The sequence below is a fragment of the Panthera leo genome, chromosome B3 (genome assembly GCF_018350215.1).
Source record: "Panthera leo isolate Ple1 chromosome B3, P.leo_Ple1_pat1.1, whole genome shotgun sequence".
In the NCBI taxonomy this organism is placed as follows: Eukaryota; Metazoa; Chordata; class Mammalia; order Carnivora; family Felidae; genus Panthera; species Panthera leo.
Genome location: NC_056684.1, coordinates 46,820,059 through 46,843,359, shown reverse-complemented (window position 1 = coordinate 46,843,359; position 23,301 = coordinate 46,820,059). Strand labels below are relative to the sequence as shown.

Sequence of the window (23,301 nt, the reverse complement as noted above, 5' to 3'; positions counted from 1 at the left end):
CCACACTCATCACAGAGCCTGATGCAGGGCTCAATGGCAGGATCATGACCTGAGCTGAAACCAAAAGGTGGACACTTCACCAACTGAGCCGCACAGATGCCTTGGGGCTTCTTTTCTGTTGGAGGATTCCTGAGTTCTCCATCAGAGGGGTAGCAGAAGAAGGGAGGAGACAGGGACAAGGTTTTTTGCTTTTATTTACAAAATTTGTAAGGCTCTCCTTACCACTCCAGAAGTGCTACTATAGAAAAAACTTAAACAGTGATTATGTAAACAGATGTTAGGGGTCACCCTGACTTTTGTTCTATTTCATGCCTTATTGTGATTATCGAAGAACTGATGTTCAAATTTATGGGCTTTCTAGGCTCCTAATTCCCTGCTGTACATCCCAGGTATTTAATTGCTCTTTGTTGGTCAGAGTGGAGATAGAGAAAATTAGAAGTTGCTTTTTGCTTTTTGGATTTTTGATTCCTCTTAGCTGCCTGTTTTATAGAGTCAACTTGTTAAAATTTTTGTACTTAGAAAAATAAGCAATAGAAAGAAGGGTAAATCAAGAAAAAAAATAAAATAAAAAGAGGTAAATCTTACCTGAATGTGGTTTAATAGGTGATAGGTGAATTTCAACAAACCATTTTTTCTTCAGAGCTTATTATTTAGTAATTAATCTTTATTAATAATTATATACAATCATAGTACATATTTATTATCATTGTTATTATTTGGACAATACCACTGGCTCTTAACTAGATGTGAGGATGATTTTTCTCCCTTAATCTCCCTAATGTCATACTTAAAATTGTGTGTGTGTGTTTTTTGTGTGTGTGGGCCCGTCTTCCCATTAGGGTTTCTTAAAACCCTTAAATTAGGGTTTTGGCAGTCTTATGTAAAAGTGTTATAACTTGATCTTTAACCAGCATCTTTGTGGGCTGCAGGTGAGAGCCACTTTGGAAAAAGTAAGGAAGCGAATGTATGGAGACTACGATGAAATGAGACAGAAGATTCGACAGCTCACCCAGGAACTGTCAGTAAGTCAATGTCCCAGTGACTTGGAAATATGGAAGGATGATAGGTCTTAGAACTCCCTCCCAGTGGCTGGTACCTGAACATATCTGAGTTTATGATGTTCTTTGTGAATGGCATCCTATTTTAAGTGAAATGAGATTTTATCACAGAATTAAGCTTATTATTTTGAGGAATATTTTTTGTGGCAAGAATAATCTTTGCCTTCAAAGCATTCCCTGTAGAGTCAGGAACAAGACAAGGAAGCCAGCTATCATTGTTACTATTTAACATTGTACCTAAGAACTAGCCAATAGAACTAAACAAGAGAAATAAATTTAGTGGTATAAAAACTGGGAGGGTAGATGTAAGGCTGTCACTGTTTACAAACTATATGATCATATACCCAGAAAGCTCAAGTGAACCAACGAAAAAAACACTACTATAAAAAATAATTTTGTAAGGTAGCAGGATAAAAAAATTAATAGATACAAACAAATGGACTTCATCATACAAAAAACAACCAGTTAGAAGTAATAAGAGCAACAGAAAACCACCAGATACCTAGGAGTAAACTCTAACAAGAGGAAAGACATACCATGTGCTAAGACGGGAAACACCAACATCATAAGATGTCAGTATTGTTCAGGTTAATATACAAATGTAATGTAACCCAATAAAAATACGAACAGATTTTTATTTTATGCTGTGCTTTTACAGCTGGACTAGGTGATTCCAAAGTATACAGAAAATAAATATGAACAGTTGAAATTCTGGGGGGAAAAATACAGCGAGGGAGACTAGCTCTATTAATATTACAAGAAACTGAGAGACCGTCAGAGATTAGAAGAGTATCACATTGGCACATAAATAAATAAGCATCCATGAAAAAGCCCAGAAATTTACCCCAGTATATTATAGACGCAGCATCTCAAATAAAGGGAGGAAAATGGACCAGTCAGCATATGCTGTTGGGACAGACTTACATCTAGATAAATTCCAAAGAGGTCAAAGATTTAAATATTGAAGGTAAAATTTAAAAGTGCCAGAAGAAAATATATTTGAATTCTCTTATAGTCTAAGGGTGAAAAAGGCTTTTTATTACTCTGACATGTCAGGACCATAAAAGAAACGTTTGGTAATTTCGACTATGCTGACATGAAAGACGTGTGCTGGCAGGGCCACCAGTCAAAATCCAAGGACAAACCTAGGAAAAGTGATTTGCCCTTCATCTCCTAGATAACAGGCTAAGTTTCTGAGTATTCAAAAAAGTGCCCAGGCATCAAGAAGAAAAGGCCACAAGCCATAAAAATAGGCAAAATATTTGTTACAAGTAACCTACAGCAAGATGAAGGTGAAGAGTTCTTCAGTGTCTGACAGGATGCTCAACCCCACTCCCAATAAGAGGGATGCAGACGCAAACCAGCCTGAGATGGAACTTTTACCTATGAGATCAGCACACCTGCAGGAACAGGACAAGACATCGTTAGCAGTGCTGTGGAGAAACAGTCAGATGGCTGGATAGGATGTCATTGTGTAGTACTCCCAGGGACAGCAAAATGGCCATATCTGCCACATCCTATATCCTGTGACTCAGCAATTCCGTTAAGAACATACTCTATAAACTCTCACGTTGTGAAATGACCTATGTGTGAAAGTAGTTATCACAGCACTGTTTGTAACAGTAATGAGATTGGAAACCTAAATATCCATGAAGAAGGGGAAAGTAAAATAAATTGTGACCCTACAGTAGAATATGCAGAATTTAAAAAGAAGGTGGGGAGGAGGTGGGGGGGAGAGGAGAGAATAAAAAGAACAAGTAAGCTCTTCAAAAACAGATATGGAAAGATTTCAAAGATACAGAGTGGATGGTAAAAAAAAAAAAAAGCAAGCTACAAGAAAATACCTACAGTGAGCCACCACTTATGTAAAACAGAAGGGGAAAATAAGTGTTTAGCTAGTTTTGCGGGTGCAAAAGTAGTTACTAGAAGGATGATCCAGAAACTTAATTTTTTTTAATGTTTATTTTTGAGAGAGAGCGAGTGAGCACGAGAGCGAGAGGGGCAGAGAGAGAGGGAGACACAGAATCCTAAGTAAGCTCCAGGCTTTGAGCTGTCAGCACAGAGCCCAGTGCGGGGCTCAAACTCACAGGGTGTCAGCCAAAGTTGGATGTTCAACCGACTGAGCCACCCAGGGACCTCTGATTCCTTTTTATTTTTTAATGTTTATTTTTGAGAGGGGGGCGGACAGAGAGAATCCAAAGTAGGCTGTGTGCTGACAGCCGAGAGCCCGATGAGGGGGCTCAAACCCCTGAACTACGAGATCATGACCTGAGCTGAAGTTAGATGCTTAACCAACTGAACCCCCTGGTGCCTCTCAATAATTGTGATTCCTGATTAAAGATCAGAGTGGGCAAGGTGGTGCCTGAGTAGATGGGATGGGAGTGATAGATGTATTTGAATGTGTACCTTTTATACTTTGTAAGTGTTTGAACTGTGTGGATGTATTACAGATTTAAGAAAAAATAACATTCCTGTGGTTTAAACAAACTAATGCCTGTGAGAAAAACAATTTTTTTATATTTGCAATTCACGGTGTTGAAGAACAAAAGCCCATGCATATATGACCTACTTTCCATAAAAATTAGTTTCTGCAGGAAGGAAGCATAGGTACATCAGTCGTGCATTAGGGTTTAGCATATGGCTGCGAGGGCTTGGCTGCGAGATGGTCTGCTTAGGTAAGACCCGCTGCCTTGACGATAGGCGTGGGGCTGTGTAAACATACCCACCTAGCCCATTCTCACTGGCTTGTGGGAGGACACTTGGGAAATTCTCACATACTTGTGGAAATTTCACTCTGCCATCCACTGACACACGTCAACATCTGTAATTAAAGCCAGGGGATGGGATTTGCAATAGATGCACAAATAGTCTCTGCCCCTGGCTTTCCATGACCGTCTCCGGCACACCCTCATTTTCTCTTGTGAGAATGGTCGTGGGAACGCGTCTCTCTGCCTATAGTCTCCTCCTCCTCCAGGCCACACCATATTCCACAGCCGGAATAAGATTCCTAAATTCCTGCTGTGTGAACACGCCCGTGAACAAGAACGTGCCACACGCTCCTGGTCCTGGTCTGCCGTGTCAACTCTGCCTCCCACTCTTGGAGCGCACCTCCTCTTCTGTCATTTCTGCCTGCTTGTGGCTCCCACACACCGCGCAGGGCTCTACCCTTGAGCCTGCCCGGAACCTTCACCCCCTAGTTCTGCCTCCCTGCTTCTGTATGTCCAGCCCTCCTTTAAGGTCTATCTTGGGACTGGTGGGGTGGAACTGTCTCTGATGAAACAGTCTCAAACATGTTCAACACACACGCCCAACAAAGGTAACACAGCAACAGCCACGAAACAACTCTTAGGACTGCGTGAGCCCCGAGTGTGTTCTTTCTGTGGTGAGGAGAAAGAGCAAGATGGCCCGAGAAGGTATTGGACCTGGGTTCTCGTTCGAGCTGTGCCACTGCTCAGCTGTTGGGGAGCAAATCCCTTAACTCTGATTCTGTTTCCTCTGTATAAAAGGGGATGTTCCGGCTGCTGCACGATGTTGTGAGGACTAAGTGAGGCCCCGCGGGTGAACGTGTAAATACTATACAAAGGAAAGGCGTTCTTGTCTGTCTTCTCTTCGGGTCATGCAGATGTTGATACTGTATTTTTAAGCTGTACTCGACACATCACTGAAATGGATGTGGCTCCTGTCAGGAGAAGGTTCCGGCCTAACCTAAGATTGTTGCTGGTATATATGGTTTTGTGTAACCACTTGACATCCTGTCCAGGTTTCACAGGCTCAGCAGGAGTATCTGGAGAATCACATCCAGACACAGTCGTCGGCCCTGGACAGCTTCAATGCCATGAACTCAGCCTTAGCATCGGACTCCATCGGCCTGCAGGTACCCATCTGCTCACTGTTAGACCGGTGCCCTCTGTGACAGGGTGAGCACGCTGAACCACACGTGGGCCCTGTGCCTTTGTAGAAGAGTAAGCCACGGGATGTCCTCAGTTCATTATTCAGTTCCTTCAAGCATGGCCACAGTAAAGACCCTGCTAGGAAGCCAGAGAAAGAAGTTAAAGAAGGCGCTTCCAAGCTGAGACTCTAAACCTTTGGGCTGCATTTGTCTTTGCCATCATTAAAATGGGGGTTCAGATTCTGAGTTGCACACAGAGGTGTCACTTTCTCCAGGAGGTGCCCCGGTGGTCATAAGTGTCAGTGCCTTAAATAGCACAGCAGCTCCTGCTCTTTGCAGCCCCAGTGTTACAGGATATTCCACCCAAGCATGGAGAAGGCAGACTTAATCAAAGACAGTCTGTATTTATTCATGGCAAGTAACTCTCAAAGGCTGTTAAGCACTTTTTCCTAATTTAGAAATTCACTCTTTCTTTCTTTCTTTCTTGCTTTCTTGCTTTCTTGCTTTCTTTCTTGCTTTCTTGCTTTCTTTCTTGCTTTCTTGCTTTCTTGCTTTCTTGCTTTCTTGCTTTCTTTCTTAAGTTTATTTATTGGGAGAGGGAGCAAGCAGGGGAGGGGCAGAGAGAGAGGGAGAGAGAATCCCAAGCAGGCTCCACACTGTCAGTGCAGAGCCTAATGCAGGGCTTGAACTCACGAACTGTGAGATCATGACCTGAGCTGAAATCGAGTCAGAAGCTTAACTGACTGAAGCAGCCAGGTGCCCCAGAAATTATTTTCCAGTAAAAGAAATCATGTGCGTTCCAAAGAACATCTTATAGCACCAGACAGGGAAGAGAAAGACTGTGCTTTTAACTCACTTCCAGAGGATTGCTCTCGTGGTTAATCTGATTTGCTAGGAGTTAACCTCTCCAGTGTTACCCATTGTTACCCTTCCAACTGAGTCCTCTATGTCCTATGCAAATTAACTTGAAACTGTTCAGAACAAAGTGTTACGTTCACCAGAAACAGCTTCCCTTGGCTTTAGCTTCCAAATATGTAAACAATAGTTTCTGCCTCTCCTCCAAGTTTATGTGGCTTTTATCTTTTTCCCTCCTCTTAAAGGTTCCACAGCTATTTCCTATCCTTTCCGGTTCTATATAAATAACTTATCAGATAAGCACGCACATTTTCATGTTGGGATTATCCACTTCCCTATGAACCGAATATTCCCTAACAACAAGTGTTATGGCAGTAGTACCAACCGCGAAGCGAGGCCACTGTCTGGCAGTGGGCCTGGGTGGGTGTTGTGTTTGGATTGGTCTGGGAGAACATTTTCTTCTTTCTTTCTTTCTTCTTCTTTTTTTTTTTTTTTTTAAGTTTTTATTTATTTTGAGACAGCACAATGGGGAAGGAGCAGAAAGAAAGGGAGAGAGAGAATCCCAAGCAGGCTCTAAGGAACCCAGAGCCTGATGTGGGGCTCGATCTTACGAAGTGTGAGAACCAAGAGTCAAACGCTTAACCGACCGAGCCACCCAGGCTCCCCTGGGAGGCCATTTCTGGTTGGGTCTCTGAGCCTCACCCTTTTCCTGTTCCTTCTTAGTGCATGCCAGTTTTCCCCCACCTCAGGCCAACCCCTACTCTGGCTCTAGTTTATTCAGAAGCCTTTGTTTTTCCCTTTCTCCGGCCATCAACTGGTCTTAGAAAGGCTCCCTTTCCTTCTCTCTTGGACATCTTCTCATTCCTGGCCATCCAGGAAGTGCTGTACCTCATCTGAGATCAGACCTGGTCTGCATTGATATTCCTTTTCTGGTGTTTCGTCCCTGCCATACTTCTGCTCTGCCATTCTCACTGGTACCCCAGGCATTTACTTCAGAGGTCGGCTGTCAGCTGTCATCTATAACCCAGGGACCCTGACTGGTTCCTAGTTGTGATCCAGTGTCTTGGCCCAGGGCAAACAGCAGAGCTTTATAATGAAAAGATTAAAAATTATTGTTAAAAGTTAGAAGCAGAAGCGGAAAGAGAAAATGGAGAAAAGAAAGGCATCATCTCACAGACAGGAGATCTGAAGATAGTTGTCATCTTACTTCTGCAAGACCCTGACCTCTTCCATTGCCAGTCTTTCTGTTTTCATTTTTATTGACAGAGAGACCAGACTGTTTGATTTCATAGGATGTTGGAAGTGGAAGGAACTGTTGAGATGATCTCCAGTCCCTTTGTTTTATGGATAAATAAACCGAGGCCAGCAGAGAAATGACTTGAACAGGGTGTCTGCCTCGTGGCAGAACCATGACTTAGAGCCTTGGCCTCTTGGTCCAGATGTAGGTTCGTGAGCACAGGAGTTGTATCTATAATGCCGGTGGGCCTTGGAGAGGGCATGGTTGGGCCAGGGCAGGTGGTTTCTAAAGCCCCTTGCAGCTCAAATATTTTTCTGATTCTGTGCTTCCAAATGGCTTCTCTATTTTCTTTAATGCCTTTGTACCACCATCCAAAATCCTTGCTCTTGATTAAAGTCAGTTTAAGAATGGGAGGCTTTTTATCCAAATTGGAGGCTAAGGATTTGAGGAGGCTTCAGAGACTGATCATCTACAAAAAGGACAAAAGTGTTGAGACGTGTGTCCAACACCAGTCTCCGGATCTTCTGCCTGACGGTTGAACATGATTTGGGGAGGTGTTAGATAATGCCCATAACTAAGGCTCAGTGGTAAGAATTCTGGGTTATGGAAGCTGTTCTCTGTACGGACAGTTAACCAAATAGAACCTAAAGCATTAAATAGCAATTATCAGTATAATCACTCTCAATCCGGTGGGTGGCCCGGAGTAATAATCAACGGGCTTTTGACACTTCTGCGGCCCTTGTCTGAGTCACCAAACTCTGTTCTCTGTGACTCCTTCATTGCCACCCTTCTGTGCCTAAGAGGAGAAGGTGAAGCATTTGCTGGCACAACAGGAGCCTCGACCACACAGTGGCTGTCCTGGCTGGGGGTCTCTGAGTACAGAAGTGACAGCCTCTTTAAGGGAAAAGGGGAGTATCTTCATTCTACAAAACATGTGTTTTGTTTTATTTCGTTGTGGGAATTTGAAAGATACAGAAGACACATGGAAGGAAATAAATATCCTTCATAATCCTATGACACAGATAACCACTATTTGGATTTTGGTGATATGCATCCTAGTCTTTAAAAATTTTTTTCTCTGCATAAACACATTTGAACACATGCTTATACGTTTTCCTTTTCAAAATAGGATTGTTCTGTCCACGATTTTCCAACCCATTTTTTTCCATGTGAAGTGATGGGTTATGAATACTTTTCCTTGGAAAGTCTCCCTTTTGATTCATTTCCGTCCATCCTAAGCAGTGGCAAGCGGTGTGGGCAGAGGTTGTGGGGTATCATGGGGGATGCTCGCTGGCCCATTTGACTACAGAGCTGCAGACCTCTTGACCATGGTATCGGGGAACCCACAGCCCCTTAGACACCAGGGTCCCGGCTTGCAGCTGTTGGGGCCTGACATCTGTCTCAATGGTTAATGGCAAAGGGATGTCCTGGTGCATGACTTGGCCATATCATCTCACACCACCAGATCTGGTTTTGCTTTTTTTTTATCCCACTAGAAAACCCTCGTGGATGTTACTTTGGAAAATAGCAACATTAAGGACCAGATCAGAAATCTGCAGCAGACCTATGAAGCATCCATGGACAAGCTGCGGGAAAAGCAGAGGCAGTTGGAGGCAGCGCAAGTTGAAAACCAGCTGCTGAAAATAAAGGTAATGTGTAGAGGCAGAGACTTCCGCCTGACCCTTCTCTTCTTTCCTTTTTCTCTCTCTTCCTAGCCTCAACATTCCATCTCCTTTTCTCTGTTTTCTTAGTTGGCGTTTCCTTCCCTTTAGTGGCCAGCTCGACCGGGCAATGGCTTGAAGGCACCGAGGGGGTTTCTGTGTTCCCTACTGTCAGTCCAGATTGGGGTGCACCATGAATACTCCCAAGTGGGCACTCCTTCCTGGCCCCAGTGGCCTCAAGGGCTGCTGAGACAGTCACCATGGCACTGCTATTTCATATGGAGAGGGCACTGGGGGTGCCCACAGACCTAGGACTTCAGAAGCCCCACTGTTTAGATTTGCTCTGATATCTCTAGGTTTTTCTGTCTGGTTTGATAATAAAGAGCCTAAGAGCATGCAGGAAGAAGACTGTTGGGTGACCAACGGCTCTGGACAGTGTTCCTCTTGCCCACCAGGCTGGGCTTATTCCTCAGCTGGGCTTCTAATGCCTTGGAGGTCTTAGTGCCCCTTCCACGTTTGACACAAGATTGAATTCCTACCCACTGGCAGGAGCAGACCCGAGAATGGCTCATAGGATTCACTCAGCAAATTATTTCCGGAATGAATTTGTTTTTACTTAAGTATGTGGTTTTTAAAATGCGTTCCACACAGCATTAGGCAGTCCTGGTGGAGCATGCCTCATAGATAATACATCCATATAATTCATTGCTCAAAGCAGAATACATTTGGGAATGAAAGGTGGTGCTATTAAGAATTGATTCAGGGAGATGAACTGGGACATGTGGTCATGTGGCCCCCTTCTGTGTGGGCTGCCTCGGATGGGGCGGGGGGCTACCACCCTGCACTGTGTAGTCAAAGTGATTCTCATCCCACGGGTTCGTGCCATCACAGTCCACTTGGCCCAACCCAGCCGCCCTGACCAGGTAGCTCTAGAGCAGATCCGCTCCTCTTTGCTTTGCTTCAAGCAGGGCGGCTCTTCTCTTTGTTATTTCATATATTGTATTTCTGAGTAAGAGTTACTTTGAAAAAAAGGGATGTGTTGCTGAAAAACCCCAAAATTACTGTTTTAAGTCTTTTTCTCAGCTTAGGGTCTTGATCCAGTCGTTCATCCCACTAGCATGTATTCAGTGCGTACCATACATGTCTGCCCTGTACATTCCTGTGTGTTCCAGGACGGTGTGGTGTCAGGCGTCCAGGGACATCATTAGGCAGTGTGGTGGTCTGGCTGCTTCCACGGAGACCAAGCCTCTACGCTACGTCTCATCCTCAGTTGCCTGTTTTAGAGGCTGATGCTGTGCTTCACTAGTGTTCCCAACCCCCACAGAAAGAGTTGCAGGACTCAGTATTTCACACGACCTAGATGCAGAGCAGGACAGGAGGGACAGAGCCCTTTCTAGAAGTCTGTGTGCGCAGTGGAGATGGGGTGCAGGACACATTGTGTGTCTCCCAGCTGATGATAATCGCTGTTCAGGATATCCCATTTTGTGGCCCTTGCAGCAGAACTTCTCCAGTGATGGAGAAGGTTGAATTAGAGGGCGCCAAGAGAGACTTTTGTCAAATCTTACAAATAAACGTCATGTAACCTATTGAGGTTGAAGTATATCTTCCTTATCCAGAGGTTACATATCCAGAAAGCAAACACCAGCCGCTTCCAGCCTTTGCCCTGCTCACCCACAATTCTGCTGGCTTTTTTTTTTTTTTTTTTTTTTTTTTTTTTTTATCTCCTAAGCTGGACGTGCACATAAACACTAGCCTGATCTGGCTTAGTGTTCCCCAGATCAAGTGGAAATGTTTCCAAATGCAATATTTGGGGAAGGACAAGGTAGAAAGGCTGACTCCAGCTTTCTTATATGAACTGAAGTGTTTCCTAGGTGCTCGTGGACCAGCATACTAATGGGACAGCTTCAACTTCATGTGGGCAGCATGTCTTCAGAGGCCTCCTGGCTTCTCTGACATAACAAAATTTTAAGTACCGGGTGCACACGGTGGGGGAAAAAAGCCAAACAGTTTGAAAAATAATCTAGAAATACACTTGCAGCCTAGGATTCTGATTTCTCCACATCCTCACCAATACTTGTTACTGTCTCACTGCTTGTGGCCATCCTAGGGGTGTGAAGTGCTGTCTCTTTGTGGTTTTGTGTTTCCCTGATAGCTGATGATGTTGAGCATATTTCTTGTGCTTATAGGTCATTTGTGTATCTTCCCAAAGAAGATACCCATTAGTTCCTTTGCCCATTTTAAAATTGGATTATTTATATTCTATTATTGAGTTGTACATTTTTTTATATATGCTGGATACAAGTTATTAGAGATGTGATTTGCGGATCTTTTCTCTATCTGGGTTGTCTTTTCACTTTCTTGATGGTATCCTTTTGAAGCGCAGAAGTTTTAATATTAAGTACTGATGAAGTCTTTCTATTTATATATTTTTTTAACTTTTAAAGTTTATTTGTTTATTCTGAGAGAACGAGAGAGCCTGGGGGGAAGGGCAGAGAGAGAGAATCCCAAGCAGGCTCTGTGCTGTGCTGTTAGCATAGAACACGTTTTGGGGCTCGAAACCACAAACCAGGAGATCATGACCTGAGCTGAAATCAAGAGTCAGACACTTAACTGACTGAGCCACCCAGGCGCCCCTCAATTTAGCTTTTGTCACATGTGCTTTTGGTGTTATATCTAAGAAACCATTGCCTCATCAAAGGTCAGAAAGATTGACCTTATGTTCTCTTCTAAGAGTTTTATAGTTTTGGCTTTTATGATTAAACCTTTGATCCATTTTGACTTAATTTTTGGATATGGTGTGTTAGGTTTCTAACATCATTCTTTTGTATATGGCTATCCACTTGTCCCAGTGCTGTATGTTGAAAAGACTATTCTTTGCCCATCAAATGGTCTTGGTAGGTAATTTCTTGGAATTTAATTTTTTTTTGCTAACAGATAAACAGTTTATGTGATTCAGAGTCAAATCTACAAAACAGTATGTTCAAAAATAGAATATCTGTATCTGTAATATTCCCTTTCCTCTCTTACTCCTTCCTTCCTTCTACAGGTAACCTTTGAATTTTTTTTTAAGGTTTATTCATTTTTCAGAGACAGAGACAAAGTGTGAGTGGGGTGGGACAGAGAGAGAGGGAGTCAGAGAATCTGAAGCAGGCTCCAGGTTCTGAGCTGTCAGCACAGAGCCCGATGCAGGGCTCAAACCCATGGACTGCAAAATGATGACTTGAGCTGAAGTTGGATGCTTAACCGACTGAGCCACTCAGGCACCCCGTGAATTTTTTTTAATTTTATAATTTATCACACTCTGACCCAATTCTAATAATGTACTGATTTTTGGGCCCACAACAGAATACTTGAGAATTAAAAAAGCTTGTCGTTTTGATGCCAGTTAGGGCATGGAAATATTATCCAGAGAAAAAGTTTGTTGAAATCGATAGAATAAAAGATAATAAAACTTCAGGATCAAAAGACATTAGGCAGGAAAAGTCATTGAAGAAAAAGAGGTTAAGAAGATAGCAAATCGTGGACGCATTTTCGAGAGAATTCAATTTAAGGCTAAATTTGGAAACCAGGGCTGATACTTAGGTATGTTTCTGTCTTGTGAAAGCATCACTTGTGTGGAATGTGTTTGTCCTGATACCATAGTGTGAGGTACTGCTCTATGTTTTTCTGCCCCTCCACTGGCCCTCTCCCTTCCTCCCAACGGGGTCCCTCTCCTGTTAGCTCCTGCTGCTTCTGTCTCCAGCAGAGTCTTGGTCCGGGGGTTCACCCCAGCGTGTCCACAGGTGACACACATGGTGCAAAAGGTGCTGATTCCCCCGGAACCTGCAAGAGCTGGAGCTCTGAGATGCGTGTCTCCGTAGGTGGAATCCTCCCAGGAAGCCAACGCTGAGGTGATGCGAGAGATGACCAAGAAGCTGTACAGCCAGTACGAGGAGAAGCTGCAGGAAGAGCAGCGGAAGCACAGTGCCGAGAAGGAGGCTCTGCTGGTGTGTATGTCACAGCTGCCCAGGAGGCAGCAGGGAGCGCCGGGTTCGTTATTGCTGGCGAGGCTTGCGTAGCAGGGCTTCTGCTTGGAGGGGAGTCCGTGGACTCTAACATGGGCGAGGGGCAGGTTGTTTATTCACTTGCTCACTCCCTCCCCCGTTTCTCCCTCCCTTCCTCTGCTCATCCCCCTCTTTTCCCGCAGTGGCCCCCAGTCTCTGCCTCCAAGTACACTCCAGCCAGCCTCCCGGCAGGTCCCTGACTTACCTGCAGCCACGCCCTTCCCCCCTCCGCCTGCTCCTCTCCACCTGAAATACCCTCCTCCCCTGCCCTTGCTCCCACCTAAGCTCCTGAAAGGCCTTGAAAATGCCACCCTCTTGGTGAGTGAAATCTTTCCCGTTCACTAGAAGTGTCCGCTGTCTTTGGGAACCCCTGCTCTCTCTCCGCTCCTTGCTGCGGCATCCTGTTGTTCCTGTTATTAGAGTTGGACCGTCCGTCTCCCATCCTGGGTTCTCTAGGAGAGAGTACAAGTTCCTTGAAGGCAGGGAGTCTGTGGCTGCCTTATCTTGTGTTCTTAAAGCTCAGTAGATGTCTGAATGGTTGACTGAGTTGGTGCTTTGCATTGTGGGAGAACGGTCTGGACATTCTGCATTCAATTCCACATGTGGCCCCTGCTCCACTTTGCACTGTGGGCAAATACAGTGACCCTTCAAGCATCCAGTCAAGGGAGAAAGAACATTTGTAGACTTCATTCTTTTTTTAGACATAAGGACTCAGGTAGGGAGAAAGGAGAAAATATAACTAGGCTCGTTAAAAGGCCACATGATGTTTCTTTATTTACGTATGAGAACCAGAATCATGGGAGTTGAGTTCATGATCTGAGTTCACAACACTGCTAAGCCCCAAGGCTATGCTTTTAAAGAGACTTGATTTAGCAAGGCCAGCACCATTTGGACCCTAGTTAGCAGCCTAACCTAGACTCCATGGCTGTGCTGAGGATGGTGTGTTTCTTTTGCAGGAAGAAACCAATAGTTTTCTGAAAGCTATTGAAGAAGCCAATAAAAAGATGGAGGCGGCGGAGATCAGCCTAGAGGAGAAGGACAAGAAGATTGGAGAGCTGGACAGGCTGATTGAGCGCATGGAAAAGGTAACAAACACTGCTCTTGGCCCAGCACCCACTTGCCCAGACCCCCCTACCCCATCTCTGCAGTCCCCTGCAGGCCTGTCTGAAGGTGTGAGAAGCCCTCAGCACCCATCCCTCCCATCCCTCCGATTTGTGATTTAAACAGGAAAGACAAAGCTGTAAGAAAAGCATGAAGTCCAACAGAACTCTCATTGGTAATTATTTTGATGCTTTAAAAAACATTCCACCTGTAATGATTTATAAAAATTAATATTTTAGCACCCTGCTTTGCTGGGGTCCCAGGCATGAATTTCGTTTACTCATTGAGTAACCAAACTTTATTTAAATGTTACATCAACACCCTGAGTGTGCTGTTTCTTGGGCATTCATCTGAAAGGTTGGCTTTTCTCTCATATGGCAGAGCGGAGGAGACAACATTTTCTTTGTGTGCGGGTGGGGATGGGGGTAGGCTGTGGAAGGCGGGAGATGAGCTGAGATAATGAAGCCAATTTAGAGAAGGGAGGAAGCTGAAATTAGGCAGAAAGTGGAAAACAGGAAGAAGGGGTGGAAGGGAGGAAAGAGAAAAAGCAGGAAAGAAGAAGAGGGAAGAGGGACCTTTAGCAGGTGACAGCTGACTTCTGGGGGAGGAGTGGTAGTTTAGGGCCAAAGCTGTGGCTGGTTTCTGGAGGATGGCTCTTACCAGCGTGTGGGTCTGCAGAATAGCAGTGACCTGCCAGGACCGTGACATAGAAGTACTCAGTAACTCATGCTGAGCATTCTGAGGCTGGTGATGAGCAAGGGATAATGACAGTGTGAGCAAGGTCAACACCTAGGCTTCCAGTGATTCTGAGAGAGGTCTCCTTACCCCTGGTATCTGCAACATAGGCCCCTGTACAGTCCCCGGACAAGGAGAGGTGTAACCAGGGTGGGAATGGCATTAAATTCAGTGTTCTGGATTCAGCTTCAGGGCTTGTGGGGGCCTCTGCTTTAGGATCTGTCTTTATTTGGGAGAGACTTGAGAAAAGCGAAGGATCCATTATTGCCTCACCTCTCTTCCTTGGGAAAACAGAATCCTATCTTTTATTGAAGAGAAGAGGGTAAAGCTGTATGTTTACAACTCACATCAGTATAGGTTGGAGGCGGTAGTCGTGAAGATTGTGCATGATGGCATTTTTCTAGAACATAGGTGAGCTTTCTCCCAAATTCTGCTTCCCTGAAACAAGAGAAGATACTAGTCATGCAAATGCTCCCTGTGGATGACAGATTTTCCTGCCACGCACAAGCACAAAGTGAGCGGGCAGCTTGTGTTTTGAACAGGATGCCGTCTTACAGAGACTGCCCATGGGGTGGCTAAAAATACAGGTTTTAGAATCAGGCAGCCTAGGGTTTGAATCGTGCCTCTCTTTGTATTTGTGGGCAGTTACTTGACTCTTCCAAACTGAGTTTCCTTTTCTGTAAAATGCTGATAATAATAATTCTTAAGGCTTTGTGAGGAGTAAATGAGAAAAGCCCACACAAAGTGCTAAGCATGGTGCCTGGCATATAGTAGTGGCTCTGAAATGTGTGTCTCTGATTCGATTTTGTCACAGACTTGCCTCAGTGTCTGTCCCCAGTCAACTTTTTCTTGGCTGGGCCTTTTTTATGGCTTATCTTCTTTTCTTTTCTTTCTTTTTTTTTTTTAAATTTTTTTTTTTTAAACGTTTATTTATTTTTGAGACAGAGAGAGACAGAGCATGAACAGGGGAGGGTGAAAGACAGAGGGAGACACAGAATCTGAAACAGGCTCCAGGCTCTGAGCTGTCAGCACAGAGCCCGACGCGGGGCTCGAACTCACAAACCGCGAGATCATGACCTGAGCCGAAGTCGGACGCTTAACCGACTGAGCCACCCAGGCGCCCCTGGCTTATCTTCTTTGTACCCTTGGGATTCTGAAAGTGTCCAGCATTTTTCCCCACTGATTTCCACATGGAGCCTGTGTGAGAGGCGATGGGCGGGAGGCCAGGGGAGGTGGTAAGGCCGGCCCTCCCTGTCAGCATTTGTGTGACACATGATGTTCCTCAAGTCCTGTCACCTTTTTCTGACAGAAAAAGATTTGTTCTTTTTCTAAATCTTTTGCATTTAGGCTTGAGGTATGCTAGCTTTATTTAGCTAGGATTAGGTATTCTAATTTACTGCTCCTCCTCCCTCAGGGGTACCTCTTTCAGAGCGGGAATTGTGCCAAATCTCTCTCACACACTATGTGAACAGCATGTCCACAGGCATGAACTGTGGCAGTGTCATATCCTGCTTGCTCCTATTTTTGGATTTTCAAAACACCTTTCTTTTCTGATTAGTAGAAATCTTTTAAGGGGTGTGATCTCTCAGGGACCCTGCTGTGGAAAACGTAACATTCTGTGCTTGGGTAGTGGTTTCACAGTTATATACAAATGTAAGAACTTGTCGCATAGTGTTGACTTAAAATTTGTTGTACATCAGTTTAGAAAAGCCCTGACTCTATTACACCTTTTTTTTTTTTTTTTTTTTTGAGTCTGCCTTGGGGGGCTCACTCGTGGGACATCTGTCACTATTATTTCAGGGCTTATGTAAACTTCCAGCCAGCAGGCAACCATATGAGAACAGGGGAGCATTCCGCCCAGGTGGGTGGTAAGAAGGTCTTTGCAGGAGAGATTGATTGATTATTTTAAATAAAATGCTTAGTTTTGAGAGACAGAGTGTATACAAGGGCATGGGAGGGGCAGACAGAGAGGGTGATAGGGATCCGACGTGGGGCTCGAACCCATGAATCATGAGATCATGACCTGAGCTGAAGTTGGCTGCTTAACTGCCTGAACCACCCAGGTGCCCTGCTGGAGAGATTTAAAAACAAAATCAAAACCCCACACGAAGTTGGTCTTCTTTTATCCATCAGTGATAATACGGTCTTCCTGCCAGAGTGGGCTGTTCCCCCATCTCTTTGGTCTGTTCCTTGGGTATCACAGCTTGTGGCATCAGAAGTTATGGGAGTTAGATTGTCAAAGACTTGCTTTTAATAATTTGGTGGTAAAAACTTGTTGGGAGAATCTCTGAGAATAACGATGAGGCACAGTAATACTTAGGGCCCAATAGCATGAACAGAATTTGATAAATTTCATTTTAAGGAAATCTATTACACTGACATCTGTAATGTATTTAGAGCAATTTTGGTTATGATGGATACTACGATTTTGTCAACATTTTCTACTTTGTCCACACAAATAATTGTCCGTGTTCTTATGTTACCTTTCTGGATAAACTTAAATTTTTTTTTAAGTTTATTTATTTTTAACAGACACAGAGTGCGAGCAGGGGAGGGGCAGAGAGAGGGAGACAGAATCCGGAGCAGGCTCCAGGCTCTGAGCTGTCAGCACAGAGCCCGGCGTGGGGCTCAAACTCACAAACTGTGAGATCATGACCTGAGCTGAAGTCGGATGCTTAACCGACTGAGCCACCCAGGTGCCCCTTTTTCCTAGCCTTTTCTAACTTCTAGAAACCGCCTGCATTCCTTGACTGAGGGCTCTAGCTGGCAGCTTCCAAGCCAGCAGTGTAGCATTTTCCAATCTCTGTCTCCAGCCCTTCTTCCTCCTTCAATAAGGTCCCAGCTGGATAATCCAGAATCATTCCCCCATTTTAACACCCTTAACTTAATCACATCTGCAAGTTCCTTTTTATGTGTAAGGCAACATATTCACAGGTTTCAGGGATTAGGATGTGGACATCATTGGGCGGCCATCCGTTATTCTGACTACCACAGTACATTTGTACAACGGAACATACATACCTGTGTAAACCCCGCCAGCTTAGTGTATAGGATGTTACCCAAATCCCAGAGACTCTTTTCTTGATAATGCAGAAAATAATCAAGTATTTTGCAATATCATAGGACACTGACTTCAGAGTATTGATTTTCATATTTTAGAACTGTAAATTTTCACGAGATACCTGAACCTAAGTTGATTGGTTCCTTTTTTTAAAAATAAATCTGGCTTTCTCCAGCATATTTGTCTCTAATTCACAAATACATCTGTAAATGCAATCCCAGAGATTTGGTATTTTTGAGCTCTGTTTGGACTCTGGTGAGTGGATGTGGAAATCCCACAGGGAACTTGAACTGACCAGCACTGGAATTGCTCGATACACATTCCCTGTCCAGCCTGGAATCCATTGATTCCAATGTCGGTGTCTGTTTTAGGAACGCCATCAACTACAGCTACAGCTCCTGGAGCATGAAACAGAAATGTCAGGGGAAATAACTGGTTCTGACAAGGAAAGGTAAGACCGCTGCCCTTTATCTTGTACTGGCTTTACACGCTGGGGCGGCCATGCTGTGTTTCTGTGGGCTCTCCATTTCCTCGCCTTTTCCTTCATTTGGCCATCCCTGCTGCAGACTTCTGTTTGTAAAATCTTGGCCTGAGAGCTTCCACTGCAGGGCCAGTTTCTTCAGTAGCTCACAGCCACGTCTTCCAGCCTGCGGTTGATTGTTAGCACAGGGGGAGCACACCGCAGACTGTCTTGGGTGCAAAAGTTCAGTCTATAAATGTTCTTCGTAACCTTTGACTCCACAGGATGCACCTTGTGGATGAGAAAACTCAATAGCTGTGACTAATACCATTGCAGTGGAAACTAATTTTAAAATGCCTTTTTTGGTTTCCAAACATTGTTGACTCAGACCTTGCCTCATCCCCTGGCTATGGGCGTATAAAGCCCTGCATGGAAAATGAGGGAGCAGGACTTGGTCCCCTCTAGAAATCGGAAGGCAGAGAGGACATGCATGGCTCTCTGGTGAAGGAAAACGAGTGGAGATGATTTGAGCAATTTGAACGAGTTACTTAACTTAGCTGAGATTCTTTGCTGATCTGTAAACTGAGAATTCTTTTTAAAGGGGAGGGGGTCGCAGTGACTATGGCAGTGCCCATCTTATGGGGTCATTAGTAGTGAGGGAGCCGGTGGGCATGCTGCCTGCCATATGGTACACGCCGAAAAACATCTGTTCTCTTGCCTCTTGGCAACTTCACAGTTTGCACTCTGCTGTAGATTTGAACGTAGTGCTGAGGAGGGACCTGGCAGAGTGCTGTAGTGGTCAGCAAACCCCACCAGACCCTTTGTCCAGTGCTCCATTCCAGTGGCCCCGAAGAACTGAGGCATCTGCCTGCTGGTTCCTCTGGTTTCATTGAATGGAGCAAAGTCAGAAGATAGTTTGTGCTGATTATTTATTTATTTATTTTAAACTTTATTTTTGAGAGAGAGAGAAAGCCAGTAGGGAAGGGGCAGAGGAGGGAGAGACAATCCCAAGCAGGCTCTGCACTGTTAGCACAGAGCCCGACACAGGACCCAGACCCGCAAACCGCGAGATCATGACCTGAGTCGAAACCAGGAGTCGGATGCTTAACCGACTGAGCCACCCAGGCACCCAGTTTGTGCTGTTTTAAAACAAAACTATGAAATGTTTTATGATGCAGCCCAATCTGTTTTGATGCAGAGAAAGTCCTTCAACATGTTCCCCATTTTCCCAAAATAAATGATGTGTAGAAGACTACAATTCCAGACTTCCCAGGACTCGGCCACTTGATTTCAGATATTGTGTTCTGCATACTAGACTCCTCTCCTCCTCCGTTATCTGAATCAAGGCATTTTATTGGATCTTCCAATATTGTATTAGTTCCAGAACAGAGAGCCCCTCATTCTGTAAGTGGTGCAAAAAAACTATCTGTTTTAGTCCCTGGAAAGTAGAGTCACTGTCCTTAAACAAGGTAAAACTTGCAAGTGGGAGCTTGAGAAAGAGTCCCATGGTTCCTCCTGTAGCAGGGTGGTCGAGCCCTCGTTCATCCCCAGGAGACACGATGCATGATGGAGTTCTCGTTCTTGTTCTGGCAGTGTTCCCTGGGCGGTGACTCTCCTTGCTGGTGTTGCTGCTTTGGTTTAGGACTCCGTGCCTCTTTGTTCTCTTCCGGTCAGGTATCAGCAGCTGGAGGAGGCATCTGCCAGCCTCCGGGAACGGATCAGACACCTAGACGACATGGTGCATTGCCAGCAGAAGAAAGTCAAACAGATGGTTGAGGAGGTAAGCCGCTGTGAAAGGTCACGGGCCAGGATTACTGTCTGTTATGGGGACACTTTGGCCCTGGATCTGGATCTGACTCTCAGCTCAGTTTTGTGTGGCTCACAAGTGAACATGCTCAGGCCACTGTGTTCGTGGCCCAGAGGAAAATTTCCTCATATGTCCCCCTGCAGGCTGGTGATTATCTTTCTAATCAGATCAGAGGGTTATAGTTAAGAAGACTGGGAAGCACAGTCGTAAGGTCACTCAGTTTCAGAGGGCAGCAATTCCCCAAATGGGCACCTGCAGCCCAGGGGACCCAAGGGTGTGACAGGAAAAGTTTCCTTTAGTCAGGTCTCTGCACTTCTTTGTACCTGGCTGCCTCTCTCCCAGCGACCACTCCATCTTTCCTTCCTCTGTGGACAGGTGTCCTTTCTCTCCCCTCCCCTCTCCATCTCCTCCTTCCTCCTCTCCCTTCTTCCCTCAGTGTCTTCTCTATCTCTTCTCTCTCCATCTGTCTGTGGGATATCAGACTATATGCTGGACATAGCTTGCTTGTCTGTTTTTCTAAACGGAAAAAAAAAAAACAGGTAAGTTGAACATTAATATTTCTGCAGGAGGAAAACAAATTATTTTAATTGTGTTACTAAAATCTCTTTCTCTCTCTCGTGGTGCTCGATAGAGGAAAGCCCAAGCTGTGGTATAGCTAATCTTATGTTATTGTATCTTTCTTGCTGAATTAATAAATTGGATAGAAAAAAGGAACAGTTAGTACTAACAGACTTATAAGAATTCCCTGCAACCTGATTCTCTATCTTGCAAAGAAAAGAAAAGGCTTTTAGTTTAATTAAACAATTGGTTGGCATTGGAAAAACTGAAAAAAAAAAAAACCCCACGTTTTCCTTATATTAAACACTACTCTGAAAAGTTATCTATTTTATTAATGAATCATTAAAATTAAAAGCATGTCTATTTCTAGTAAAAACCACACACACGACAAAGATACTAAAAGTATATCTATTTCATTAATCTGTAAACTGTTGGTGATACTGTTGGAGTGAGGTTAGGGTCAGGGAACTGTGAAGCTGTGAAGGGCTACTTTGTTCTCTTGAAGGATAAATGTATACATTAGGTGAAATCTGTTGCCTAAACAAGAAATCCATTCATACTGCGTTAAGTCCTGTGTGCCTTATATTGGCTCATCTGCAAGCCTCAGGGAGCAGAATAGTGGAAGGAGGAGTCCCTGTGCACTCCCATAGCACAGGCAGGCTGGAGCAGTTGTGAGAAAAGCACTTGGGGAACCATGGATGTCAGATCATAGCTTCTCTGCTTCTGAATTTCACATGCAAGATGTCTGGGGCAAGGCTGGCCCTGTTTCCATGGGGCTCTTTGACTGTAGAGCACTGCATTTCTCTCAACTTTGCATTGTTTTCATGTATTAGGGAACCAGTGAACCAAACCTCATACTAGTTGGCTTCTTTTCAGTTATTCTCTGTAAGGGTTTAAGATCAGTCCCAAAATCAGAGATACTTCTTAAAGAGACACAGTCAATTAGTTTAGGATTCTGTTTTCTAATTTCTAGAATATAACAGGCATACCGCTTTGAAGGGCGTAGGGGAAAATCGATATATGAAAATAGGTTGGTGTATAAAGACCACTGTCCATGCCTTGCTTCTCTACCTGTGACTTACTATCTCCCAGATAGACTTCTCTAAGTCCCGATGATGTGGTGTAGAAGATGCAGTCGTCAGAAGGAAATCACACGCTGACATTTAGGGTGGCACCATCAGAGTGAGCACCACCTAGGGGACAGCTGGGTTTCAACAGTGCATGGAGACTGGAAAGAAAAGAGATTTTTTTATTCTAACTTTAAACTACTATCTAAATCAGATGCTAAGAATTAATGTGTTTGCCCAGTATACCATGTTAACTTACACAACAAAAGGATGGTTTAAAATATCCGTTGCTGCAGCCGTTGATGTGAATACATTTTTCTTTCTTTTAAGTTAGAAACATGGAAGAGGGACATCGACAGAGGAGCACATTTAGAAGAGCAGGGAGAAAGAAAGGAGTTGAGAGCTGCTGTGATTCAGGGCATGGCTGAGGGCTGGGGGAAGAGATGGCCAAGGAGCGGCATGAGAGCTGAATTCACATCTTAGAAAACAGCCATGGAGATGAGAGAATGTATTCTTAAATAACACTGCAATGCAAGGCCAGGCCAGAACCACTGGGTGGCACTTGCAAAGAGGCAAACTTCAGCTTTTCGCTTCACATAAAGAAAACATTCCTAGTACTGGCTGCCTTGGGAGGGTATTTAGCCCTTCCTCACGAGTGCATTCCTAGTGATCTAGGAGTTGAGCTAGAAGCTCCTTATATAAAGGATGCTTTATTGTTTACTGGGCTGTTATTATCATCTCATTACGTTGCATAATAAGCAAAATCGCAAATTCATAACCTCTGACTTGAGAAGTTTATATCTGTGAACCCCAGCTCTCTAGATATCGAGACAAACTTGACCTAGAAGTAGAGGCAAACTTTATGTGTGGCAGATGTTAGGGACACTTTTGCTTCCCTCACATGAAGCCTGAAAGCTTAGCCATGTGATAGCCTCACGTTTCCCAAGGGTGGGGACTCGTCTCTGTCCATTGCTGACATCATTTTAGCCGCAGTGTCTGTGAAGAAACTTAGTTTACTGAGATGGGCTTCTTTTTTTCAGCTTAAGACTGAAAAAGGTATTATTATGGAGGTTTTTGGAATCCTTAAATATTAAGCCATGTATTTCCTTCAACCTGAGTAGAATAGAATTTAATAATAATAACAATAATAATAATGAAATAAAAACTAAGCCATCCTTGGCCTGATAAGGACTTGATTTTCACTGTGTGGGACAGTATATGTCAGTAAGGACTTGTGCATATAAGATGGTCTGACTGCAGGTCGGGCAGGATAGGCCCTTCTGAAATGAAAGGTTGGTATGTATCTTATGGGGTCACGTTCAGTGCAAAGTGTTGTGATAAGTGTGGCACCAGATACCCCCACTAGGCTAGATCTTAATACCGAATTAAGTCTCCTTTTGTGGTGGATGTCAGGGATTGGCTCCCTTGCTCCCATCACTAATTCTTCTAACGGGTTCTGGCTCTGACAAAAAAGTTAAAAACAAAATAAGCCCGTATATGACCCTTTTAGACTTTTAAGCGTTTGCTGGAAAATATGGAGAGACTGGAAAAAAAAAATAGCACTTGTAGGGAAATTGAGTGGTCTGTCTGTTCACTAGCTAAGCACCAGCACTTTCTTTGTCTGTGCGGGGGGCTGGGTGCAGGGTGGGGGGCAGTGCACCTGTGGTCCTGCCCTCCTGGGTCTTCCCATCTGGTGTTACCTGCCTCCCAGAATCCTTGCCTTTGGGCTTCTTTGTTCTGTTGAAAAAGCCTTGTTGGGGTTAGGTTCT

The 23,301-nt window shown here is 44.4% G+C and overlaps 1 protein-coding gene across 2 annotated transcripts in view; it reads left to right on the top strand.

Annotated features, from left to right (window-relative positions):
• The window catches only part of LOC122221987 (myocardial zonula adherens protein), an 89,082-nt gene that overhangs the window by 26,024 nt on the left and 39,757 nt on the right, over window positions 1-23,301 (top strand). For both annotated transcript variants that reach the window (XM_042941913.1, XM_042941914.1), the window contains exons 4-10: window positions 930-1,022; window positions 4,819-4,932; window positions 8,536-8,688; window positions 12,561-12,686; window positions 13,700-13,828; window positions 18,012-18,091; window positions 19,775-19,880. In XM_042941913.1, coding sequence (XP_042797847.1) covers window positions 930-1,022; window positions 4,819-4,932; window positions 8,536-8,688; window positions 12,561-12,686; window positions 13,700-13,828; window positions 18,012-18,091; window positions 19,775-19,880 — 801 coding nt within the window. The remainder of the gene's footprint in view (window positions 1-929; window positions 1,023-4,818; window positions 4,933-8,535; window positions 8,689-12,560; window positions 12,687-13,699; window positions 13,829-18,011; window positions 18,092-19,774; window positions 19,881-23,301) is intronic.